The 15,716-nt window shown below is 39.9% G+C and overlaps 1 protein-coding gene across 10 annotated transcripts in view; it reads left to right on the top strand.

Annotated features, from left to right (window-relative positions):
• Positions 1-15,350, top strand: part of MCF2L2 (MCF.2 cell line derived transforming sequence-like 2) — a 161,127-nt gene extending 145,777 nt beyond the window's left edge. For 4 of the 10 annotated variants that reach the window (XM_021394650.1, XM_021394651.1, XM_021394652.1 and 1 more), the window contains 7 exons: positions 3,768-3,857; positions 5,758-5,829; positions 7,440-7,526; positions 9,119-9,237; positions 9,796-9,908; positions 10,654-10,757; positions 11,735-15,350. In XM_021394650.1, coding sequence (XP_021250325.1) covers positions 3,768-3,857; positions 5,758-5,829; positions 7,440-7,526; positions 9,119-9,237; positions 9,796-9,908; positions 10,654-10,757; positions 11,735-11,835 — 686 coding nt within the window. In that variant the 3' untranslated portion in view covers positions 11,836-15,350. Of the gene's footprint in view, positions 1-793; positions 890-3,767; positions 3,858-5,757; positions 5,830-7,439; positions 7,527-9,118; positions 9,238-9,795; positions 9,909-10,653; positions 10,758-11,734 lie in introns of all 10 variants that reach the window. The other 6 variants (XM_021394658.1, XM_021394654.1, XM_021394653.1 and 3 more) reach the window with 6 other exon arrangements.

Here is a 15,716-nt window from a genome sequence, read left to right as displayed (position 1 = left end):
AGGGGACTGGATCTAGTTCCACCTCTTTCCTGCAGTGCGATTAACTGTGTATCTTTGAAATCCAGAGTCTTAGGACTTAGATCCATCTATGACTTATCTTTATAAATGCGATTGTCAGGTGTCATGGTGAGCTTATCCACATAGGAGCCTGACATGTATGTTTTGGTGGCATGGCCATTCTTACATCCCAGCAAGTCCCAGATGGAGTGCATTACTAGGTGCCAGCTTTGGAGGCTGTTAGAAAGACTTCAGCAGGTAAGGCTGAGAGCACACCAGCCACAGGGCTGATCATGGCAGGCTGCTGAGCTGGTACTGGACAGCAGAAGTGTTACTGCTCACAGTGCTTGCTGTCTGTGTGTATCCTGCACTGCAAGGCTCCTCCTATTTCTCCCTACAGCCTTGCTGTTCCAAACACAGTTATGTGTTTTCATACTAAAAAGCACTAGATCCTTTTCAGTGAGCTTGCTGCTAAACTATATTTTCCTTTGATGACAGCTACATCCCTTCACCTGTTTTTCTTGTGTTTTTTTTTGTTTGTTTTTGCTTGTTTGTTTGCTTTTCTCCATTGAAACTCAGCGAGCCAAACTCACTCCAGTGTCTCTGTTTAGCTCAGCTGATTTAATCACTAACCTCATGTCACCTTTCTAATTGATTAGCTCTTGCTCAGGCTTGAACTGAATCAAAAGCAATTCTCTATTTTTAGTTGTCATCCAGTGCTAACCTTTCCTTTCCCATAAGCTGAATGGCTGACCCTTCCTTCCTTATTTCTCTTCCCTCTCCCTCTCTCTCCTAGTTGATGCTTCCACCAGCCTTAACCTTGAGCGCACAGCGCTTGCTAGAAAGCGATTCACATTGCAAGGTCTTTCCAACCGCAGAGCTCCACCCAAAGGTAAAATCACCACATGCAGCATTTGGTCTCTGGCCATCTGTCTCCTGCACAATGTTTTCTCCATCCCATAGTGTCATCCATCACTATTTCCTAAAATGCTGCCGCATCCCACAAAAATGCACCTGTCTGATACACACACACTGCTCCTCTTCTCAAATATCCTGTTACCAGAAATGTCTCCCATGGCAATGTGGGCAAGGCAACCTTTGAGTTGAGTGGTTGGATCTTTTCGTAGTGCATAGCTCAAATAACATCTGTTCACCGTTTTTCTCAATGGCTACCAACCTGACTTCTTTCAGCAGTTTACTGGCCTGAAGGGAAGAATATTATCTCTGTGTTGCAGTGCACTAAGCTTTCTTGTGTTAAAATGCTCATTGGTTGGATCTCTTCGGTTTGTCAAATGTTGCTTAGCCTTGACCTAGTGGTTAGACTGGGGAATTGGGACTCAGAAGATCTGGAGTTTATTGCTTTTTCATTATATTCATTGATATAATTACATTATGTGATACTGTAAAATGATGCGTTGTGAGTCTTTGCGCATAAACATTTAGAAGACACTTAGTATCCATGAGTAGAGCATTGCGTCTTCCTGTGAAAGAAGACTAAGAAGAGACTTTAGAAGAAATAAAGAAATGTGAATAGAAATGAAACTGAATGACTATATTCACAATCACTCTTTGAAAATATAATGTAATTACTCTTTCAGTTGTTACGATATTGCTTTTCTCTTGTTCAGATAAATGTTATTTCTTCTGTGAGGCAAAGGTCTAGTATGCAGTGGTGGAGAAGGTGAGCAGCAAAGGAGGAAAAAGTGAGATGAAAGAATGAAAAGATGAAAGAATAAAAATACGGCGGTATTATAGTACAATGTTAAAAGTAGATGAGAGTAACTTTCTGAAAACAAAAAAGTGGGCAGTTTTCAGGACCTGTGCCCTAGGGAAATCAATGACAAAATTCAGATCTGATGAATGCAGTATAATGCTGTGGTTTTGGTTTAGGTCTCTTTCTCCTTTTTATCTGAAGTTGTCTTTTCATAATGAAACTTCTTGTGTTTTGTTCAGTCATTCCATATTCCAGAGAGCAAGGTACACTTTAGAAGTTTGTATACCTCTACTCTGCAGGCACTTTTGGCCCAAAGACTTGTTGGATCTGGTTACTTGAGAATCCTAGTTCCTCTACACAATGTCCAGTGTTTGCTGATTTCACTTTGTTGTACTGTTCGGTTACTAATCTGGTTCCAGCCTAGAGGACAGAAGGTAGCCTGGATAATTCATTTCTGTAGGCAACGCTAAGACAAAACTATGTTAGCATTATATTGACTGGCTGTTACAGCAGGGCTGTGAGAAGGTAACAGTGAGTGTGTTATTTACTAGGCAGAACCACAGGAAAAATTTTGCAGGGAGAAAAGCTGTGTGACTGAGCACTAAAATAGGCAAATCTGAAGATGATGAATGGGAAAGAGAATTTTAAGATTCCTGAAAAGCAAATCCTCACAGTAATAAAGTTTTGCAGAGGATATTTAAACCTGAAGTTTAAAATCACATCGAATTTATTTTACTCCAGTGCTGTTTGACACTTCACCATGAAAACAATGAGAGAGAGGGTGAAAAGAAGACACACTAAGAGAAATGAGGCAACTGGAATAGAAAAATCTCACTGAATCTCAGTCTCTGACTGGGAACATTTGGCTTAGGATTCAGCAAAGCATATAATCATACTCTATAAAGAACATTATGTGATACAACTCTTCATCTATCCCAGGAAAATCTTCAATGAAATTAGAATAATTTTATTTTTCACCTTAAGTATTTCTTTGATATTAAAAAAAATCAAAACTTGAAAATCACAAATAATTTTTGACAAATCTGTAAAGCTTCAACAGAATATTTGAAGCCATTTCTAATGCCATTTTCAGCTGAAGCTGTGTCCTGGTATAGTTAAGTGTTCGAGTATCTTACTGAAACCGAGACGTAAAGGAGATGAATTGCTTTACTCATGTTTCAATGAGAATAGTCACTTGGGTAATACAGCACATGGCCAGCAGAAATGACTAAAATGTTAATCCTGAAACTTTTGTAAGCATGCAGCTTTTTCTCTCAAGTGGTGCTGCTGTAGTTGGTACGTGCAAGAAGCATATCGCTATGCATGTAGACGTGTACATGCAACCTCCTAAGAGCTGCTTAATAACCTCAGTGTATATTGAAACATGTGCACTCTGAGGCTAGCAGCTAGTCCCTTTGCACCTTTGATCTGTTTATGAAATATTTTGAGTCAAAACTGCTGCTCACATCTCACAGTGAAATCTTAGAAAGTTGTGTCCTCATTCCTAAATGGAATTTGGGAAAAGACATGATTTGAATTGGAGTATACAAAGAAACAAACTCTGGTGCCTTCGTTTTTCGAGGCAGTTTTGCTTTAGTAATGAAAGAACATTCACACTTCTAACTTCCAGAAATTACGAATGTGATCTCTAAACCATTTGTGTTTGTTTTTCAGTGCGTTTCAGGTCAGTCATCACAGAACAAGCAGTTCAGTGTCTCTAAATAATCCCAGCCTCATACACCATTCTAACCATCATGCTCATCTCTCTGTGTTTTGTAGCTATACTTTGACTAATTACTTGCTAAAATATTAATTGGCATAAGTCTCCCTTCTGCAGTATTAAGATTGGTGCAATTGGAATTGCTTTGAAAATATATTTCTGTAAAATATTTTCTATGCTTTTCAATTTGTAGAGAGTATCTTTCCAGGCTGTTTTAGGGAGCAAGCTACCTTTTACTTACCCTTTCCCAGCTGCTGCTTTGCTTTGGACATCTTTTACCCTCAAAGCTTATTAACCTCTAATCCTGCCCTGCATTGCATCTGTCTATTCTCCCAGATCCAGAATCTAAGGAAAGAGAAGTTGCCCGTCGCTTTTCCCTAGCCTCCTCCATCAGCACCACAGTTAATGCATCTGCTGTGACCAAAGGTACCGTCATGCTGCTTGCTTAGCTACCCTTCTCCTTTCCTGCTGACTGATAAATTTACTGCCAAATGCTGTTCTCAGAGTGATTTCATCAAGCTCAGTTTTTATAAATGCGTGAGGTTTTAGTAGAAGAGTTAGAACAAGTATAACACCTGCAGGAATGCAGGGCAAGTAGTTGAATGTGTATCAAGGTGTGCTCCTGGTTTCTCAACAGTTTCTCAGCTTCAAAAAATGATGCTGGCTTCCATGGAAACTGAATTAATTTCTGGCTGTTGCAGGGTTTGTTTTCCAGCTTCTCCCTGGATTTGGGTTAGCTGAAATTCAATAGAAATTCTTTGATTTCCTTAAAACTGCTTAGGGTTGTTGCTTTCAAGAAAGACAGGATCTCCTCTTTGAGTAGCAGACATCAATAAGAAAGCTTGAAATTAAGCCAAAAATTGAGTAGCAATCAATGCCAGTTTGAAGCATTTTAAGCATATTTAGGATAATTTTGGTTATCATTAGAAATAATGCTTGCAAGGAAATTTTCAGAAGTGCATAAGCGATCTAGGTGCCCAGAATGCACTGACCTCCATGCAGTTCCTGTGGGAACTTAAGAAAATTTTATTTTTGAGCTGTAATTCTACTCAGAAAAAGCAGTTTTACAAAATTTACTTCAAGTCATTGCACTAGTGCCTATTTTTATTCTCAGGAGCAACGCGTACATCTAGGCAAGCTGGTTGTGTTGAAAATCAACAGCAGGGTTTTAGGCACTTATGCCCTACATGTTGGAATTACTTTTGAAAACAGAACATATGGTCAAATTCTGGTTATACTGTGGTTTGACAGTGCCAGGAATGAAATGAAGGAATTGATTTGCAAGTTTAAGATTTTCAGGACAATTCAGAAGCCAAAATAGAAGGAAAAATGGCTGAACTCATTTGTGTAGAAGTCTTCACTATTTATTTATCAGGAGGAAGGTGGCACAATACCTGATGTAGAGCATTCTAAATATTTGAGAAGGGTATGAGCCATATCCTTGACTGTAGAACGAAGTGACTAGGTTATGGGAGGGCTGATAACATACAGAATTGTCTCCTAAGCTGGTAAACGGGAAGAAGCACATACACAGGACAACGGGCAAACTAGGGTTGTTCTGTAGTGTGGTTTATTGAAGAGCGTTATGTGCGAATTACAATGAAATTCAAGCTTGTGTGATTGTCTGCCACTAGACTGTTGTAATTTTCTTGGAATGCTGAGAAAACTACTTTTGTACTGATTTCAAAAACTAGAAAACAAAATCAGCGCTCTCCAATTAAGTTTTTTATTTACAGCATCTGCTTTAAGTAAATATTTTAGGTGTTGAAAGAACTGAAGCCCGAGTCTTGCCTAAGCATTAGCCAGATGCAGGTCTAGCTATGGAATTTGGATCATCTCATTCAAGGCTACTGCATACTGCTGTGTGCTGATCCTCACTGTAATGGCTCAGCTCTGTCACATCACAAGTCCTCTGCATATGCAGTCAGGACACAGGAGAAGCGCTACGTGTGGAGCTGTGAAGGATGAACTTCTGTTCTGCGGAACTGAAGTGCTGGCTTTTGTCAGCTCATCCCTGCCATCCTCATGTGTAGGAAGTTGAGACTGTGAATGCGCCTGCATTAGTGCCATCTCCTGGACACGTGGGAGAGAAACCATCTGTGAATCCTGTTTGGGAGCAGATAAGTTTATTATGTCTTTTGCAAAAATAGGTCTGTTTCCTATTCACATCACAGAAGTATTTGTCTTCACCACTTAGAACGTAGGGGATGGTCATTTTTCTGGGTGAAGTGGAAAGCATTAGGCAGGTCGTGGTTCCAGGTAATGGGAAAGCAAGTTTCTATTTTGACAGTATTTACAGCCTTGTGACTCTGCAAACTTCACACAGGTCCCCTTGTTCCTGCAGTTAAAGTCAAGAGACATGAAATAAAGAGTGACCCAACTCCTCTGGGGTTTGAAGGTATGAGTATTTCCATCCTGCATGAAAACCCGTTCAGCAGTTTTTTTATATCATTCACTGATTTCATATCTCATCACTGCCAGTGGATGGCACTGGAGTCCATGCAGGCAATAGGGGTTTGGTGTCAGTTTATCTGTTTAACTGTGATAAACAAAATTTGTCATATCTTTTCTTGTCAAATGTAATGCTACATTTATCAACTTTCACCTAGGGTTGGACTTAAATTAAAACCCTGATTCGCTGTCTGTTTTGGTAAATAGACCATGATCTGGATCTGGATTTTCTGCCTGGCTTCTACCTCACCTTGTGGGAAGGCAGGAGAGCACAGACAGCAGCAGGGAGCCAAGGCATTACTTTTCAGCTTAACCCATGCTCTGACCACTTGCATTCCTCTTCCCTTGTTAGGATCTACACCTAATAAGAGGAGCAGGAGCCACATGCATGGAGATCACAAAAGATCTTCATTGATAACCATTGCTGCATTGATAGCCATTTAAGGTGCAGTGTTTCATTTCAGACAAGCAGAATTCCCACCTATTTTGTTGCAGTAGGTTCATCAATTACTGTTTTTTAAGCAATACCAAAAAGTTAAAGTGGAAAGTGATTCCACAACCACTGAAAGATCACTAGCTTCCATTGCCAGTATTTCCCTTTACACAAGGATTTGCCAGAGTGTGTTGCCATGTGAGGCACAAGCAGTCAGGTACCCCTGCAAAAGAGGGACAAGAGAGACATAAGCTGGGGAATTCTTATGATTGTGTTGCTCTGCACAAGTAGCCAGTTGCAAGTAGCCAGGTCAGTTATGGGATCGGTAACATATCAAAGCAATCTCCTATTTATAGCTTTCTAATAGAAAGCTATAGAAAGACACTCCTTATCTCAGATGTAGATACTTCTTATCTCAGCATACCACGTATCTGCAGAGGCAGGAGGTATTTCAGAGTGTGACTTCAGAGCTGAATTGACCTTCACTGGTTAAAGAACATGGTCCTACTGCACAACATCCCTTGCCAAACTGAGCTGATTTAAGTAGGGGACAATGAACATTGTTGTCCCTTCACCAGAAGATATTGCTGCTGTTGCTAGAGCTCTGACAGGGTTAATAGCGTTAAAGATATTATTTACTTAGATAAAAACTTCCCCCCACAAAATTGCATTCATCAAGAGTGATATCATTCATTTCTCACTGAGAAGAAGAACCTCCCTGGTCTGTTTTCATTGCTGCATGGATGGCTGTCAAAACCGTACACCATCACTTACAGAATGATCAGAAAAGCTGCAAGCAAAGTATGTTAAAAATGAGGAAGCTGTAGTGAAATAGAGCACTGCACTGTTCACCTAACAACTGTTTTCATTAATTAACATCAGTATTTGTTTGATTCATATGGCTGCTCTCTGTCATTCTCAGACATAACAGTTATCCTGTGAGATACTGCTGTGTTTTCACTCATTGGTGCTCATTGAATGTCTCTTTTTATAACCGTTGAATCCCGGTCCACCCGTTGATATGAGAGACAACCAGTTGCAGTTGTGATACACGAACACACTTCGTACTGGTTGTCTGGTCACTATTTCACCTTTAAGACAAAAAATTGTACTTCCTGCCACAGATGCTTTTGAGAACACCATATTGGCCCAGACTAAATGTAACACTGGTTCCACCACGAGACCCGTACCTAGATCTGCTTCACAGACAGGTAAACATAATTACAACATCTATCATCATCTCAGTTTAAGAGTGTAACTTTAGACAGTATTTATTCTCTTTAACTAAAAGGGATTTCTCTCTTATGATGAGTGTCATTTCCCTTGAAAGCAGTGAAAGAACAAGCTTGGATCACTAGCAGTTAAAGAAACAATGTCCCAGAATCTGGTTTCCTGTTGCTCAGGCATAGTTGACAATAATTATTTGAATTGACATCAGAGAGCTCAGAATTTGATCCATGTTATTTTACAGCTGGAGTGAAGTGTGTAAAACTTATGTAGGCTGTTCCTCGGTCTCTGAAATGTTATTAGCAAATTTTATGGAAAAGTGATGCATGTACTTGTAAGGAATCCTTGCTCCTTATGTTTCTGCCTCAAATGCTTCCTACGAAAGACAGTGTCAACAGATCACTGAAGCTTTGTCTAAGTGAGAAGAGGGATTTCTTTTTTGTTTTCCTGTTTGTAGCCCAACCTGTGAGTTTTAACTAAAATTGCTATTGCAGTTTAAAGCTAATTGGCTACAACACATTCTTGTACATTTATGCAGTTTGTTGTATTTTGCTGGTATGATTCTACTGATACAGGGTCCAGTTCTAAATTCTGCATGGTCTGTAACTGAAACTATCTCTTTCATCTTAGTGGGGACACTCACAAGCCAGGACATGAATGCCATTTCAGAGGCTAGCTTGCAGCTTGAAAAGCATCACCTGGATGACACTACCATACCTGTAGGGTTAAAACTGTGGATGCTGGTTGGGTGGAAGAAGGTCGCTGTCACTCTTATAACAGAATTGCAGCGGTCAGGGCAGCTGCAGTCCCTAGGAGCGTGAGGAAGAAGAATGGCTGTGGAGCTGCATGACCACATGTTGTACAAGCAATGCCTGTAGCAGGGAGGATGTGCAGGGGAAGGAATTAAGTTATTACTTATTTTTTATTCTTAGGCAAACAATAAATAAATACTTTTATTTTTAAGTAAATATTTCTTAAATAATTAGTAATAAGCTACCACCAATGGCCTGGTTGTCTTTGAACCTTGTTTTTATTCTGTCCCTTCCCTGCATTTCCAGCCTGCTCCAGAGCATAGCCTTGTGGGTTGCTCAGGTGGTAATACTACCTTGAGGTGTGTTGGAGATAAGAAGTCACTCAAAATTCAGTGGCTTTGGACATCAGTTTGTACATAAATACATGGAGGTAAGATAGAAGCTGAATGAACGTGGCTTTCTGAAAATTGTATTGGCAAAGTCATAATTTGCTATAGCACTTGCTCTGCAGAAATATTCCTGACCCTTGTTTTTTGTACCTCATGAACTGAAGAGATGTAATGATGCTAAACAGACAAAGTATAGATGCACATACACATCATGGCTACACCATCTGCCCTCCTACAAATGACAGCAAGCAGTACAGTTTCTTTAGAGAAAGAATAATGGCTGCAAAATCAGGGAACAAGCTGCAAAAAAGTATGAGCATTTCACTAAGTGAAATAGCAGGAAGTGAACATGCGACATTTATTTCTTATAACACTGAGTCTGAAAGAGGGTAATGGCCAATAGCTAACTCTTTCTGTTTTCTCTCTTTTGCAAAGGCTGGCCCAGCAGGCAGATGCCATCTCTAGACACATTTGAAGATTTCGAAGCCATTCCTTCCAGCATGGATGAACTCTCCAACTCTTCAGACATGGAGGAGGAAACCAACCCTAACAATGTAATTCAGTTTTCAAAATGCCCTTTCCCAGTGCAGCCTTCTCCTCTCTAAATATCAGTATTCATCCTGCAAAGTTTTGGTTCATACCAGCCTTAAATCCATGGATGTATGGGAAGACAGGAGGTGTGAGTTTGATCTGGAGTGTTAGAGAATTATCTCAAGACTATTTTATTGATCAGCATCAGGACCATTAACAGCCACCCTTACTTGTAAGATGTAGCTTTATCTTTATAGCTGTTACAAAAGTGAGAGAAAACACTAAAAATCGCTGAGCCTTTTGAAAGTACAATTTCAGACTTTTTCAGGTAACAAAAGCTGATGCAACAAACCCAGTTTCTATATCAAAATAAAGTCTTGTTGATTAATTCTAAAGCCTGAATGTTCATCACAGTTCTGAGTTTCAGCAATGGTTATCCTGAGCATGATAAACATAATAAAAGGTGACACAATCCTTTGGAGGAGAAATCATCTTGAAATGCCTGATTCAGTATCTAACCAAATTCTCTTGCAGTGTTCTTTTCTCCACAATGACTGTATTTCTGATTTCATTCATTTTAGGGGACCAATCTTTTTCGAGTAGAAGGCAGTTTTGACAGCTGTTTCCCAGATTCTCTTACACTTGAGGATGGAGATCTAGTGCAGTTTGTGCAGGAAGGAGAAAATGGGCAATGGTAAGTACAGCAGAGAGATGTAATTTAGCAGGTAGAATATGTACAATCTCCTGGAAAAGAAAGAAACATTCAGAAGAATGTGAAAGCGTCTTCAAAATCTATCTAAATGCACTCACTCCATTGACCAAAATGTGAAAGAAGCAGTGGGGAGCATGAACACAGATTCAGCTTTGTTTAATTCTACCTAGTTAGCTTTCCTCCTAAGTGTTTATGACATGATGTTTGAGAGGGCAGGAGTTTGCATGAAGGAAAACAGAAGGATTTTGACACCTAGTCCAGAGGGGCAGCTGTCAAAGACAGCACGCTCCCATAGTAAAATCTCCCATCAGTAAAATCTCTATGCCTCCACCAAGATACAGCAGTGAACCAGAGAGTGTATTTTAGACACAAAGATTTAGATATAAGACTGTACTCAGAGGTGATTGACAAAGCGGAATGAATCTGGCCCCCTTGAGCTTACCTACTTTTTATAAAATTCTTATTTAAAAATTATTTTTCTCTCTGTTTGATAAGTAAGTGATAGGAACGGACCTGGCAGGGTGCCTGAATTCTCTTTCCATGGGAAATTTGGAGGAAGAAAATCTGGTCTCCTTGAAGTGCCCTTGCATTCAGACCCCGACTCAGAAGTGGCCTGCAGCTGGGAAATAGTTGTTCAGCATACACTTCTGAGAAACACAGCTCAGGAAAGAGAATGTAGGGAAATGCTGAACTGAATGTAGGGAATTGACTGTTCTCTGAATTTCAGGTTAGTGAAGAAATTGGTCTCGGAGAAAAGTGAGTGGGTTCCTTCCAGTATATTGCAGCCAGCAGAGGGGGACACTAACAACATAATTAAGAACAGCAATGCAGGTAAGAGAGTAAATGTTTAACTAGTATTTAAAAACTGTGTTGTTGTTTTGGGGTGGGTTATTTTTTTTTTTTGTGTCTAAAAATGATGTGATAAACAGTGCACTTTCTGTATTAAGTGCTTGGTCTGAGTGCAGGCTCTGGTGACAACACTGAGCTAGCTTGAAATTTGGTATCTTGGGTGTTGGAGCTAGTTAGACCCCGCAGATTTCCTTGGCATAGTCTAGTTATTATTGCCTTCTCAGATGAAATTTGTCTCTCCCACCAAATTTCTACTGGTAACTGGGCTGGCAACTTTACAGCTAATCCAAGTGTGTCGTATGGCAGGGTATGTTGTTACTGCAGCACAGCTTTCATCTTAACACAGTGTCAGGATTTAGATGAGCATCAGGGTTGTTGTTCTGGTTTAGGTCTGAAAATGTTAAAATCTCATGAACCATTCATACTTTCGTGATATTTCACTCCTGTCTCTGAATGCTGGAGGAAGGGCTGCTCTGGTGAGATCGCACCCTAACCAGCGCTAAAAGCCACTCTTTCTTCAGCTTTGGTTCTGATCTATCACATAAACAGGTTGCACTGGGAAAGCTGAATATCGGCATTGTCTTTGGTCAGTTTGTTAAAATGGAGAAAACCTTTCTTGAAAGTTAACAAGATTTTTTTGCTGTGGTTTAAAGGGAATTGGTGTTCCTCCACTTCAACAGCGGGTCAGTTCTGTCTGCAGCCTCAGTGCCTTAACTATGGCTCTGATTTCTTTAGCACATCTGATGCTTTACAAGAAAACCAAGCCCACACAAATGATGGTTAATTACTTGCCAAAGGAGCCTGCTTTGCCTTTCTTGAAGGAAATAGGAGAACAGCAGAATTGATTCTTTTACTTATTTTTTTATTTTATTTCAGGCTTTTAACAATCAATCTCAAGACTGTAGATGGAAATTTCTTTAGACGTGTAGTAGTGACAATGCCAATGTCCTTCTTTTCAGACATGTACAATGATTCCTGCAGCACGGCTTCGGTAGAGTCAGACACCAAGGAAAGTGAGGTGGTTAAAAGCTTCCCAGCAGAACAGAGGGCTGGCAGCTGAATGGCAGGACCAGCCTTCCTCAGGACCCTCTCCATCTCTTTGTTTATTTTGGGTTGACACTGGATCAAAGCTGCCTTTCTCACAAGCTCTGAGCTTCATAATTCTCTGAAACTCCATTAACATGGACAGATGAGAGGAAAAACAAACTTGAGAGGAACATTAAACATCCAGACAGCATCAAGAACCACCTTCAGTATTAGAGGAGAAAAATGCTTCTTGCATTGTTTATCAAACTGTTTCAGAAGATGTGGCCTAAATTAGGTCGACAGCAGAGCTGAAGAGTTACTATGCACGCACCTTTTGGCAACTTTCCTTGAACACCGAGTTACTGCAGAGGGACACACATACATGGTTTTGAGTTCTTGCTCTACCATGGGTCACTTGGAGGTTTTTCCATTTGCTTGCCTCAGTAGCTGTGCCTTCCCCACCCTCCTTAATTAGAGTTAATAGATCACAAATGTGCCCTTTTTGCTGATGGTCATCACTAAAACTGTCACATTTTAGATTGGATGTGGAAAGGAAACTTCTGACTTGGACCATCAGAGAGGCTTCATGCAGCAATGGCACAGTGAACAACCTGTTGCGTTCAGCATTATTTTGGGATAATGCAGGTGGCAACTTGGTTGGCATAAGGTGGAGATGCAGGTTTTAGCCAAGAGGCAAAGACGTGTGACAGCTACTGTGACAAAGAACGTGTTTAACTCTTTTTACAGCGTAAGTCATTCCACTGCACCCTCTGCAGTCTGTGGTTGCTGGTTCACAATCCTTTGCATTTGGTGCCGAGAATTCAATTGAATGCCATTTAATGTCATATGTTTGAGTAGACTGCATGCTTTCTTTTTGTGCTGGACTATGGAGTAGCTACATTTCATTCCCCATAAGAAATATATTTAAGCATCACAAATAGGCAGTGAGCATTAGGTGCTCCAATGAGTGGATAAAGTGTTGTTGTTAAATACTTATTTCCAGGACATTTGGTTATAGGACTGTACCAAATCTCTGCCACATAAGGATGTAATGTACAATATGAAGTGAGTACAGATTTTATTATTCCTTTACAAGCCATTAGCTCATCTAGAGCAGCTGTTAAGACATGAAAGCATTTTGATGGTAATTGGGTCTTAGGTCCCATAAAAGCTGCTAGTACTTTAGTAAAGATTAGTATTGACTAAGGGTTGCAAACAAGTAAAGATCAGACACGATTAAGTGACCCAAAAGCTCAAGAACTGGTGATTGACTTTTACTGTTAGAGATTTTTTGTTTATCCCTAAGAGTAGTGATGCTCTATGTAGATAATAAAAGGGACGAAAGCACTAAAAATGGAGATGAAGCAAAACCAAAAATCACTCCTTGGTAAAATAGCAAAATAGAAAGAGTCTGCAACATTTCTGTTATCCTCTTTGCAGGGACCTGAACATTTTTCTTTGTGTTTCAGTGAAGGCTGGTATTGCAAATATCTTAGTGTGTGAGTCAGGATAGCTGTGAAGCAAGTAAATAGTCCCATTCAAGAAAAAGCCTCAAAGTAAGTAGATAAAGGTTTATTCAGATTATTATTATTATTATTTTGCCTGTGAAGGATTACTAGTTAATTATTAGTTGCACTGTGGTGGTGAATTCCCATGAGTAATGTTCTTCTGACCCTCAGTATCTAAACTCCGTAGATTCTAATGGTTTTTATTCATGACAAAAAGACGTGAGAGTTCTGTACCTTTTTCAAAGCTTTTTGTCCTACAGAGATAAGAGCTCGTACGTTTTGTGCTGGTCATTTACCTTAAAAATGACCTGTAGGCTCCCGGGAGCATGACTTCTGTTAAAGTCTGCTGAAGTTATGAGCACCTTGAGGGAAGAACTGGTTCCTTTCAGTCCCCCCTCAAGGAAATGTGCAGTGTTTTTTTTTTTTATTTTTTATTTTTTGTAGTGCAATCATTTAATCCTCTCCATAAAATGACTTCATTTTTGTTTCTGTATTACTTTCAGTAATTTTTGCATGGCCTCATAACAGTGCTCCTGTCTACCCTTGCCCTAAGCACAGGAGAGGAAAGGGGAAGGGAGCTTTGATTGCACATTAAGTAAGTATAGTAAGATTTGTGTGTGAGCAAGAGAGAGATGGGGAAGGGTTACCCTGTGTGTGTGAAACTGCCAAAACTAGTATTTGTGACATTACACGGTCATGGAAAGACCCCAACCTGCACTTTGGAGTTTCAAGTGGAGGAATCTCATTCTAATGGTGAAATAGCAGTGGGAATTCTTTGTTTGAACTGGAGATGGAAAATCAGGTATTGTGAATCCTCATCCTACCTCTGCTGTGTGCAGACTGACAGTGAGATATTCCTATATCCCTGGTGCCTCAGTATCTCTGTGTAAAATGGGAGATACTGAATTTCCCTCATATCCAGCTCTGATGCTGAACTCTAGCATGTATTCTTAAACTGGAGACCCTTCAGGGGAAAGCAAAGTATTCACCCCCATATGTCCCACTGTGCCCTACAAGAGTGTCAGTGGTGGTATCCTACGGGGTAGTCTGGAGCTGGAGCAGGGAAGCAGATTGCTACAAAGGTGTCTCCGGTCTCCCAGCACACTGACCCACTGCAAAGGTATGGGCTGGGTTATTACAATTCTCATTCCTACTTTGCTTTTGAATTATTTTTTTTTCCAAAATTTCACATTTTTTCCCATTTGACCAAAGGTTAAGTCACTCCTGCACTATGAATGTCCTGAGGATGGCTAGTAACTCCCTGGCCCATGGTTGTATGCAGTATGTGAGATTTTCAGCAACTTCACAGCCTTGAAACTATGCCCTCTGCTCATTTGGGTTTAGTTGGGCAATGGACTCCTTCATTACTGGAGGTAGTGACAAACTGGTATATAGGCAAACACCACGATGTCAGTCAAGGCCAGAAAGTAACCAGGCTTGATCCTCTCCATCTTTCACTGCCTAACACCACTGAAAGGAGAATCAGACCAATGGTTGTTGTCTGAACACTGGCTTATGTAGCCAGTCACAACAAAGCTGTGCGTGTGGTCTTATATTCTGTTTGTGTATGTAATGAAAAGCCATTTTATTATCCATCATTTTCTTAGTCTCTGAGATTACAAACAGGATTGGGTATTTTTGGGTTGTTTTTCCTTTCCAAAAATACTCAAAGCCTGATTTCTAATATATATGTTATTAGAAATATTTAAGAATAATGAGGAAAAAAAAGAGCCAAATTCAGTATTTCTTCTTGCAGCTGGAGCTGAAACAGCTGCTAAGATTTCCTCTCCCCAGCTAAGAATTGGTACCGTTTGTTTCTTACATATTTTCCGTTGTGTTGATAATGATGTATTTGTATATTGTGGCTGATGAGAGATAATCAGACAGGGAAAGAGCGCAGAATTGCCTGTCCTTTTTTCCAGTCAAGACGAATGTATGAAATTATTACAAGAAAAAAGTGTGCAAATGAGCTTTCTGTAATTCTGACCTGTGTAAAACCACACTTTGTTTGAAATTTATAAAAATTATAACTAGTACAAAACATTGTGGTTGATGTCTCTGTATGAAGCAACAAGTCAATTGAGATTTCTTTTTATTCAGAAGAAATGAGTATCAGTAAAGGCCCATCAACACACCTGAAAAAAAAAAAAAAGCATTTATCCAATTGAACTTTATGTGTGAATCATAAAAAATTGTTGTTTTAAATTTTCTTTGCCTCTCTCTCTCTTATTCATGTTCCTGAATCTTTGGGACTGTTAGGAGAGTGCAAAGATTCACCAAGACAGGTCAGAGTTGTGCATGCTGATGCTCGGGTCATAAGGCAAGGAAGCTGTAGGATGATTTTATTGCAAATATCCCCACAGTGTCTTCCTACCTTTGGCTACCAATGGCTTATTGAGGAGGGCTA

This window comes from Numida meleagris, chromosome 4, assembly GCF_002078875.1.
Source record: "Numida meleagris isolate 19003 breed g44 Domestic line chromosome 4, NumMel1.0, whole genome shotgun sequence".
In the NCBI taxonomy this organism is placed as follows: Eukaryota; Metazoa; Chordata; class Aves; order Galliformes; family Numididae; genus Numida; species Numida meleagris.
The sequence above is the reverse complement of the archived record's forward strand: the minus strand, read 5'-3'. Positions and strand labels throughout refer to the sequence as shown.